The 11,439-nt window shown below is 38.1% G+C and overlaps 1 protein-coding gene across 2 annotated transcripts in view; it reads left to right on the top strand.

The window, feature by feature from the left end:
• Window positions 1-11,285: 11,285 nt before the first annotated feature.
• The window catches only part of ZFPM2 (zinc finger protein, FOG family member 2), a gene marked incomplete at both ends in the record, with an annotated part of 444,979 nt that continues 444,825 nt past the window's right edge, over window positions 11,286-11,439 (top strand). For both annotated transcript variants that reach the window (XM_084230117.1, XM_084230116.1), the window contains one exon: window positions 11,286-11,325. In XM_084230117.1, the coding sequence (XP_084086243.1) occupies window positions 11,286-11,325 (40 nt within the window). The remainder of the gene's footprint in view (window positions 11,326-11,439) is intronic.

Genomic DNA, 11,439 nt, shown 5'->3' with positions numbered 1-11,439 from the left:
GTGTAGATTTTGTTCTCATATTTGTAAGATGGCTTTTTTATATCCAGGCATCAAGCCCCATTCTAGATATGAATAAGGGCGTATACTAGAAAGATGCATTCTGGCTTTTGAGCATAAATATTTTAGTAATTTTCTCAAAGCCTTACTCTGTAGATTTTTGCTTGCATTTCATTGGTCTGAACTGAATCACAAAGCCAAATCTAATGGAAGGTAATGACAGAAAATTAGCAGTTCTAACTGAATATTTGAACAAGATTAGACTTCTGTTGCTAAAAAAGAGGAGGTAAAAGATTTGGATTAAGTTTTTATTAGCTAACAATTAAATAGCACTCTCTACATGCCAAACACTTCACATGTAATAAATCATCTAATACAAGTATCTCCTGCAGATGCCATGCTTCCATTTTAAATACAAATAAACTGAAGCATACCAACATTTAATAATATGCAAAGGATCACCTAGCTAAGTATAGGCACAGACACAATTTTAGGGTTTCAAAGAAAAAGAAGTCTCTCTCTCTCTCCCCCTTCCTCTTTCTCTCCCTCTTCTTTTTCTTTCTCTGTTCCTCTGTCTCTCTGTATGTCTCTCTCAAGAGACATAAAGAGAAAGAGAGAGAGAGAGAATTATTATGAAGAATTAGTTCACAAGATTGTGATAGTTGAGAAGTCCCACATCTGCTGTCTACAAACTAGAGACCCAGGCTATCCATTGGTGTTTTTGCATTCTTCATCTAAAAGTCTGAGACTCAGGGAAGCTAATGGTATAAATTTCAGTCCAAGAATGGGAAAGGACCATTGTCCCAGCTCAAGCAAGCAGGAAAGAAGAAAAAGGGATGAATTCTTCCTTCCTCTGACTTTTATTCATGTTTTCAGAGTACTGCATAATTCCTATACTAGTGGAAATCTACTTCACTGAGCCCCTTGAGTCAAATGCTAATATTTTTCAGAAATACAATCATAGACACCCAGAAATAATATTTAATCTGGGCACCTAATGGTGCAGTCAAGTTGACGCATAAAATTAGCCATCACAGATGATACTAGTGACAGGGTGAAGAAAGTATATTGTCCATAGCAGCAGTGAGAAGGTAGACAAAGAGAACTCTTTTTGATTTGTGATTTCTCCTGTGGGAGAAAGTGAGAATATGTGAATGAACATCTAGCTTCACCACCTGTGTGGGGTTCTCTCAGATAAATCCATTCTCTCTCTATCCATCAAAAGAACTGAGTCAGAAGCTGTATAACCAGTAGAAGTGGCTGGGAGAACAGCATTGAGGGCTCAAAATGAAGCAAAGGCACAGGGATCCTACTAACTCCATCATGGACTACATCAGGAAGTGTACCTCTGTCATTGGGACATCTCATCCATGGAGTCCTCCAGCTGACCCACAGATACCCAGAACACTCTGTGCCCTGAACTCACCCCCACCCCCACACCATGGTCAGTTTCCTATACAAGCTCCTGATGGTAGCAAGAGCAGGCTTTGGTAGACATCTAGTGAGCATGCACAGAAATCTGGACCAAATCTGGAGGTCAGGAAGAATTCACAAACTTGACCACTTAAAATTGCCTTTGGGGAAACAAAAGGAGACTGTCTGCAATTGGTATGCCTCAGGATCAAGAGAAAGCATACAATTTAAATATTCTGTCACAAGAGGGAGCAAGAAGTGTGGAACAAGTGCATCCAGAGATGCTCTGATAAAGCACCAGAATCCCTACTAGGGCTAAAGAAAGATAATACTTTTCCAAATTCAGTCAGTAAGTTCTACAGTAGGGGACAGCTACTTCAAGTGTAAAGAGAGAAATGCAAGACTTTAACAAATATGAAAAATCAAGGCATGACACCAGAAAAGGATCACATTAATGATCTAGTAATTGACATGAAGATGCACAATTTATCCAACAAAGAATTCAAAATAGCTGTTTTAAGGAAGCCCAATGAACTACAAGAAAGCACAGAGTGATAATTCAAAGAAATTAGGGAAACTATATACAAACAATGAAATTTTAAAAAGATGGAAATTACAAAAAAGAAACAAATAGGAATTCTGAATTAAGAATATAATGAATGAAATTTTAAAAGTGCAATAGAAAGCATTAACTTCAAAATGAATTAAGCAGAAGAAAGAATCTGTGAAACAGAAGACAGAGCCTTTGAAATTATCCATTCAGAAGAGATCAAATCAAAAAGGATGAAAAGAGTGAATATAGCTATGTAATCCATGGGATACTATAAAAAGAACCAACATGCTAATTATGGGAATTCTTGCAAGAAAGGGAAAATGAAAATTTATTTTTAAAAAATGACTGAAATCTTCCCATACCCATGTCATCCATATTTATAAATCTCATGGCTTAAACAAATTCAACTATTGCCAAAACACAGATTAAACCATCAAAAGCTAAAGACAGAGAGAATCTTAAAAGCAGGAAAATTGTCATAAACTTATCAATTAAAAGTTATCCCTTCATGACTATCAACAGGTTTCTCATGCAGAACTTTAACTGTCAGGTCAGAGTGATCAAAGGGGAAAAATATCTGCCAACCAGCAAATACTTTATCCATCAAAATTATCCTTCAGAAAAGAAGGCAAGATAAAGACATTCTCTAGGATACAAAAGCTTCGGAAATGCCAGTTAAAGGTGAAGAAATTCTGGGGATATAATGTCCAGCATAGATACTGTTGTTAACAATATAGTATTATGTACTTTGCCCGGAGAGTAGATCTTAAATGTTCTGATCACACATATACACACATATACAAAAGTTAATAAATGATGGTAGGTAACCTTATCGCAATCATAATTTAGCAAAATGCATATCAAATCATTATATTGTATTCCCTAAACTTGCACAATTTTATATGTAATACAATGAAATGTAATACATTTATCGGTCAATAAAACTGGAAAAAAATAAAAGAAAAATAATGAGGGAAAATAATTTGCAGCCTAGAATTGTATACCTTCCCAAGCTATATAGTGTAGATAAGGGCAAAACAAAGAGAATTCCAGCCTTGCTAAAACCTAAAACAAAGTAATTTGTGTATATATTTTCTGAGGAAGCAAAAAACAACAAAAGAAAAGAATGAATGAATGAATGAATGAATAATAAATAAACAAAGAAAAGAGGGAGAAGGAAGGGAGGAAGGAAAAGAGGGAGGGAGGGGAATACACAATATTCAAGAAAGCCAGAATCTAATATAGGACAAAAATCAAGTGAATTCTCATGATGATGATGAAAGGATTTTTAGTCACAGAGAAAAATTGATGGAGTGAATGGAGCAGAAGGATGGAAGGCACCAAAAAGGACACCTTCATAGGGGGAAAACAACCACCAGAAAGATTACCTTATAGCTTTCAATACATTCATGTAAAGATATCTTTATATTGCACTGGAAAAGGATTTGGGGATGAAATAAATAGCAATAGTTCACAGAAAATTATGAAGAATATCGTTATTAACTCTGGGAAAGACAAATTTAGAACAAAAGAAAATGTAATTACCGTGTCTTATATGGAATATCTTAATAAAAATATAAACGTTGATTTAACCAAAAATTTGAATAAAGTATGTTAGAGGGCTATACAGCTATAACATCTTTATATTTCTATAGTAAATATCAATAGAGTCAATAATACTTAAACTAATAAATATTTTAAAAGTAGCAAAGCATGTTATTTAGAGATTAGGAGAAGAACACTAGCAGACTCAGCTAAATAGTATTGACAATGGTTATACCTTTGGGAGCAGGAATTGTAATTGGGATGTTGAGTGGACAAGCAACTACTTATTTTTATTTGGGCCTTGAGAATCTGTTTAACCTTTAAATCTCTGTCTATCTATCATCTATATTCAATACAAATAAAAATGGTTTTTAAATGAGTGTATTAGTCATAAAGTTTTAATTTTCATTGCAAGATACATTTTTTGTTGTATTTTTTAAATTGAGGTAATGTTGGTTTACAAAAACTGTGTGATTCAGATCACCCCTTTTCAGAGGTATACAAGATACATTTAAGAGGTGATATCATTATTCTTTTCAGCTTCTTTTAGATGATTCCATTGTTACTCTACCCTTGTGAGGTTTTTCATAACCCCAAACCTTTATACTTCACCTTAAATTCCTTCCTAATGCTATATATTTATACACTTTGTTAAGTAGATAAACAAAGTGATTTGATTAAGTATGTACATACAAGTGTTCTTAAAATCTGTTGAATTTCTTCTTTTGTGTTTGGGAATTTATGGCAAAAGTTAAGTTTGGAAAATAAAATCCACCACAGAAGTATAAACATTATTCATGCAAATTTTGAAAACATTCATAAAATTTATGCACAAGGTAATCTGTTAGATGGTTATTCAAATGTGGCAAAGCACAGTTGAAAGTAAAAATCAAACATCTGGGGCCAGAATATATGTAATCAGGAGGGTTATAGATATGCATGTCTATCAATCATCATGCCCTTGAGGAACTCTGAATTTGAAATTACAAACTCCCCCCTCTTTGAAGTTCCCCCCAATTGAAGTGAATGTCCAAAATAGGTAATTGATAACATCATGATTTATCTATGCTAAAATTGTAGATTTATCCACTTAACATTCATAAGAGAATTTTGTTATTTAGAGTTGCTCAGGGAAAAAAGATCATCCAAAGTAACAGTTCATTTTGTGTCAACTTGACTGGGCTCTGGGTGCCCATATCATTGGTAAAATATTCTGAGTGTGTCTGTGAGGATGTTTTTCCATGCGATTAACACTGAGTAGGTAGACTGGATAAAGCAGATTGGTGGGTGTTGGTGGGCTTCATCCAGTCCACTGTAGGTCTGCATAGAACAGAAAGTCAGAGTAAATGAGAATATCCACTCTGTGTGATTGTCTTCCTGATGAGATATCCTGCCTTAACACTCAGAATCAGGCTGGACTCTACAAGGGTTCTCCTGGTTGTCAGGGCTTTAATTTCACACTCAATTTTCTGATTGGTTCCCCAGGGACTCTGGCTTGTCAACTCTATCTTGGGATTATTCAGCCTCCTTAACTTCCTGAATAAATACCTTATAATCTCAATCTATCTCTCTCTCTCTCCCCTTCCTCCCCTCTCTCTCTTTCTCTCTATGTAGTAGGTAGACAGATTGGACAGATAATGTCTATATAACATAGTTACTCATATTTTTATAGATGGAGAGGATCATATATACATAAACACACACGTATTATACCTTACTGGTTCTATTTCTCTGAAGTAGCTAGAAGAACGCAGTGCTTTTTATATAATTTTTCTGGAGGAAAGTGGACAAATGTAGTTAAGTTGATATGTCTAATTATTCAAATATTCTGTCAAGCAAACTGAAGTCATACATGGTTAATTTTTGTCTGAGTTTAGTCTTTGACCTGAATGTAACATGAATCAGCTAAAGCTAATTTAGGCCAATTTAAAAAAAAAATACTTGGGAGGGATTTATTTTGAGGAGACATTAAATATCTCAGTGGTGTGAAGGGCAGAAGTGCTGCCACATCCCATGAAGAAGCTGGAACAGAATTTCATTTCATGTTCCCAACTCTACTTATCTCAAGACATTTGTTTTACTTATTTTTCTCTGTACTGACAAACTATTACTCTGTTCACACAGTGATGTTTTAATTTCAGAGGTTTGAATTTTCTTTCCTTCATGAGAGCTGCCCATGTAAGGATGAATTTCTTGATTCCCAACTCTAGATTCTTAAGGGAAGAATTTGATTGGTCATATTTGAGTGAGATCTTGCTGCTCTGAGCATCCACCATTAGCAAAGGGAGTCATGGCTGTTGTCTCCCGTATCCATGCATGTATGGATGAGGACTGGGAATGGTAGGTGTCTTCAAATAAGACAGAATAATTCTGAACCCTTTTCTTTCAATAAATATGTTAAAACCTTCTGTGAGTCCAGCGCTGGGAATATAATTCTGAAAAAGATAGACATGTTTCTGGCCTTCACAAACATTACTCTCCAGTTAGGTATATTGGGGACTAATATTGGGGAGGGGACTAATGAGGATTGTATTTACATATAATTTAATTGGCAAGGGATCACAGTATTATGTGGACAAAAAGGTGTTCTTGAAGTTCTTCCCCCTGACTTGGGAGATCATTGATATCTTCCTGTGAAAACTGACAACTACAACGCAGAGATGTTAACTTGGTGAAACAGATGAAAGTAAAGTATAATGTCATAGACCAAGACTTTAATGTTTATTTAGACACCTACTATTGATGGATCTAAAACAGTGTTGGATATTGATAGATATCGTAGTTTGGATTGTCCCCAAGTCAGATTCTGAAATGAGAAGACAGAATTAAACTTCTGTTTTGATAGTATTCTTAACTGATTCTTCCAAAGATGGCCAACAGCAATTTTGGTTTGTATTCCCAGTAGAGCACCTCCCACAGAAAAACAGAACCTTTAAAAAAAAAAAAAGAAAAGAAAAACAGAACCTTTTCCTAAGAGCTTTTAGGAAAGATTTCCAGGTCGGACACTCATGGAAATAATTTGGGCCATTGAACCAATCGCTGTAGACAACACTTGAAATACTCCGACAGATAGGGATTGGGAAGGTCACACATCACATGACCAGATAGTGGTTGAGGAGGAGTAGTTCTTCAAAAAATATCATAGCATTATTACCAGAAGAAGAGAGATTGGACGCTAGGCAGGCAAAATCAACATATGTCTGTTGATGTTGGAGACCTTACTCATTCAATTCTAATTTTACAATTGGAGGTGTGTTATGTGTTACACAGATTCATCCAGAAGGAACTAATATATAGTTCATACTCTGATGTTCTTCTAGAATAATTTGCAAAGAGCAAAACTTAAATCACCTGCATTTTCATTTCAGGATAATATAAAAATTGACACATAAAGAAATAATGATTCTTAACCCATATTGGTATATATATATATTATTTTTCCACTGATATTTCTGAAAATCAGATTTTAGTAGAGCCACTACTTAGAAAAATTTTGTACATACAACTTTTCTCAAGGGATTGATGGTCTACTTGAAAAAGTTAAACCCCTGATCTAGAATGACTAAATGTTTTCAAAGCCCTTGGCTTGGCGCCTTTGCCAGAGTTTAAACAGATAGTCCTTTTCTTAGTTATAAGGTAGGAATGCCTTTTAGATGAATTTGTTGATCTTTATTTTTAAACTGCTGAAATTATAAAGATACAAATACTAAACACTATTTTCATACTGCATTCTTGTTCAATTCAGTGTCATAATCTTAAATCGAGGCAGATAAACTGTATTCAATTTCTGGTGAGGATACAAGGGCAAAAAAATTAAGTCTTTCTGAAGCTTTTGAATATTGTTTATTCCTATAATAAAGAAGGCAGCTTGCTGCCTAATAAGATGTGGCTTGGGAGGTTGCTTTATCAATTTGTTGATCCCTTGGAGGAAAAAACACATTTTAAAAACAAATGCAAGAGTGAGACATACATGAATGCAATCCTTTTACACTGGGAGCACATTTCTGTATTGTGCCAAGTAAAGTAAGATTTTTTAGATAGAAATTTATTCCTTCTAATATGCCTTCCCTTAATAATATAATGTTCAAGAATTAAATCATAGCTTTGTTTAACAGGAAGCACTGTAGGATTTCTCTTTTTTTTATAAACAATATTATGAATAACCATGAATTTGTGAAAATGCTAACAGGTAAAATACAGGATGCCCCATTAAATTTGACTTTCAGATAAGCAACAGTACTTTTTTAGGATAAATGTGTTTGATGTTACAATTGGTACATACTTAGCTTAAAAAGTAGTCGTTGCTTATCTGTAAGTATAATTTAATGGGGCATCCTGTATCTTAATATTCTAAATCTGACTAACTTGTCAACTTGCAAACAATATTATTTTTATTCATTTGTAAATATTTGATTTTGCATATTAAAGTAGTTTTGGAACTGGCATCTCATTATATTGTTATTTTCTGTATTCCAGTTGACTATTTAAGAATATATACCATTAATTTGTCATCAGAGATGTAATAGAATACTTCAAAAATTTTTCCATAAATAGTTTCCACTCATATCATTTTTCACTCCTAAGGAACTTTATGAAGAAAGCTAGACTGAGGTAGATGTTTGGTTATTTCAAATCAATTCTTTTCCCATTTGAGGAAATGTTATTAAAGGTTGCATGTTTTCTGCTTTTAAAGTAAGTTACATTTTGTCAGTGATTTAAAATGATTTGTCTTTGAAAGCAGAAACTTTTCAAAACGAACCATTATATAGAGATGAAATCAGCGAGTCTAGAAAATGAATAATTCATTTTTAAGTAAATGAGAAATTATTTTGTGCTGTTACTTATACATTTTCACATTTATAGTTAAATAGTAATTTGCGATCCGCAGGGTATTAGTTGTGAATTGTGGTTTTCAATATCACAGACACATTTGTTGCTGTGGTTTTGCAATATCATTCCCTGATGCTTTTTTCAATTGTGGTTTTCATAATCATTGTTTGATAGTCATGTAGCTGTGGTTTGGGGCTGCTATATCCATTTGGACAGAGATAATTGCTTATAGGTTTTGCTGTCTTTTTATTTTATAACCCCAGTGAGTTACACTAGAAAAAGAAAAATTGAACTTTAAATATCATTAACATTCTCATTAAAATGATGCGAAAACAAAATGTAACAGTGTTGCTTAGTTTAATTCATTTACATTGACTGTAATAAATATATTCTTTTATAAATTTAGATAAACTAATATCTATTTCTAATAATGCAGTCTGGATATTTTATCAGTCTTGCCCTGAATCCCCTTACTTTTTGCTCCTTTCAGCTTTTAAACTGAATATTTAGCTGAGATTTATTTGTTTCTCTTTTACTTTGCATATTTAACCATTTCAAATGCCAAAAGAAACACTAACTGTTATGATATTTTAATTTCAATGCACATTCCTTTTGGGTGATATGAAAAGTCAGCCAGTTCTGTAAAAAGATCTTTAAAAACCATAATGTATAATACATTCAACCTAAGTACACCAGTTTAATTGTAATGAATTGAAAATTAAGGATGCAAAATCTGTAGTTCTCTATTTATTCCGCCACACAAACACAAATAACCCTGCTTTTCATGGTACTTACAGCTTTAATTTGTTGGTTCTTCAGGGGACAGATTTTGTCATTTAGTGTATTTTCCATTGCTAAGGACCCTGTATTCTGACAATGTCATATGGTAGTTGTATTAATGATAATATAATAAAATTCACAATTGGTTTTCAGCTCCGTATCAAGATTCTCCAAGCCATACCTTTCACAGGGCAACTCTACACATTCCAGAAGATGCCCTGATGGGGTTATAAATGACACATTACAGTGCCTTCTCCTCAACACTGAGCAGCCTGCACTAAGCTCCATCAGCACAGGCTCTCTGCTGTCCCCAGACCCTTTTAGAATATGGGGTTTGCTGGGGTTCACAGGACACTGGTCAACCAAACAAAGGGGAATTACGATTTTTGATTAGAATGGATGAGCTCACAACCAGGAAGGAAAAGCCAGCAGGCTCTGGGGGATACATGTTAACTGCAGTGAAGTTTATTAGTCAAAACTGATTATATAAAATAGCTAGTTCCGTTCCCACTTGCAGAGAAGGTCCTTCCAGCCCACCAGGGAGAATATATTCCACACTCAGTGTATATGAAACTATAAGAAACTAAGCTAACTTCATACAGCTTAACTTGGCCAAAATAATAACTATGCAAATCAGTTCAAAATTTGTACTTTTTTGCTTGCCAATTTCAGCATACTATACACACAATAAATGAACACGAATGAAACAAAATTTTTAAGGCTAAAGAAACATGTAATAGTTATTGGGTCTTACCTGCTTGGAAATTATGGCAAGATCAAATCTTTTATTAGCTGCTGGCTGCTTCCCTGTGGCAGAAGAACTAAAAGAATGAAAGGTCATGGGGTTGAGGTGGGACTTCAGAAGTTCCATAGACTTCCTTAAAAAGTTAATATTGCTAGGCGGGATAGCTCATTTCCCACCTAGGATTTATCCCTTGGCTAGTGGTCTTCCTTTCTGACATGAGAGAAATACCTGCCTGTCCGCAAAAAAAAATTAGGCATTATCACAATCTAAAATGGAAACTCTGGGTGAGAAATAGCACTTTTAGGGCGCTGCTCAGCACCCCATCCCAGCGGGCCAAGTGGGGAATGGCCCCTGTCCGCATCGGTCTCCAGGGAACCTTGAAATGGTCTCCTGAGAGCCTGGGCAGATGAGAGCACTTAACTGGCCCCAAGACACACAGTTGGCATTTGTGATCAGCTGGCCCTCGTGGAGGATTTTGCCAGTGGCCTAACCTTCCTGCCAAGAATCTGGAAGGGGCGGGGTGGAGGCTAGGGGAAGGGGCGGCAGAACTGGAGGCACAAAGTTTATGGAGAGACTGAGATTTCTTTGTGCCCCGCTTGGATGGGTGAGGCACGAGAGAGCAGATTTGGGGTCCATCAGAGGGGGCTGTTGGAAGAAGTTTCTTGAAAGAGGGGGAGGGGTGCCTGGCAGCTGCCCAGCGCTGACGCGGTGACTGCAGAAGGTGGCCCCTCTCCAACCCTTCCCCAACCTTGCAACCCCCAGCGCGCTCCCCAGCACCTCGCCCGACGGAGGCCGGGGCCCTAGTTTGCATCCGGACTGGCTTTGGATGCAGCCAATCCTCCTTTGGCTGATGGAATAGTCTCCCCTCCCCACAGCCCCGGCGCGCCCCTCCCTCCCGCGCCTCGCCACCTCCCGCGGCAGAGCCAGAGCTGCGCGGCCCGGAGCGGCGGCGGCGGCGCTCGAGTCTCTGCCCCGCGAGCCGGGCGAGGGGAGAGCCGCGCGCTCCTGCGTCCGCGCTTTCCGCCCCTCTCTCCCCCTCTCCCCTGCGCGCTCTCCCTGCCTTCCCTCCTCGGCCGCCTTCTCCTCGCGCCCCCCGCTCCCCTCTTCTCTCCCCCTGACCGTTCCTGTGCAAATTCCCTTTCTCTGCCCTCCAGCCCGCGTCGCTCCTCCACTGCCCCCTCCCCTCCCCGCTGTCACGCTCCCTCGGCCCCCCGCTCTCTTTCCATTTGCCTGCGCATCTCCAAACGTGGATCCGCGGCTCGCGGAGGAGCCCCGTCTCCGGAGCCCGCGCGCCCGGGGCACCTGGAGTCCGGCCGGCGGCGGCGCGAGCCTGGCCCGTGGCGGCGGCGCGAGCCGAGGGAGCGGCAGCCCCGACCGCAGGCACCGCGCGCGGGAGCCCCAGGGGCTGCGGCCGCCGCCGAGATGTCCCGGCGAAAGCAGAGCAAACCCCGGCAGATCAAACGTAAGTTTGCACGCGGGGCCGGGAGTTGGTGGGATTATTCCTGGGGAGGGGGGCGCGCGGGGCGGGGAAGGGAGGGCGGCTCGGGGAGATCCGCTCCGGGCGCCCCGGATTTGT

This window comes from Talpa europaea, assembly GCF_964194135.1.
Source record: "Talpa europaea genome assembly, chromosome: 3".
In the NCBI taxonomy this organism is placed as follows: Eukaryota; Metazoa; Chordata; class Mammalia; order Eulipotyphla; family Talpidae; genus Talpa; species Talpa europaea.
Note: the sequence above shows the minus strand (reverse complement) of the source record. Positions and strands in the feature narration are given on the sequence as shown.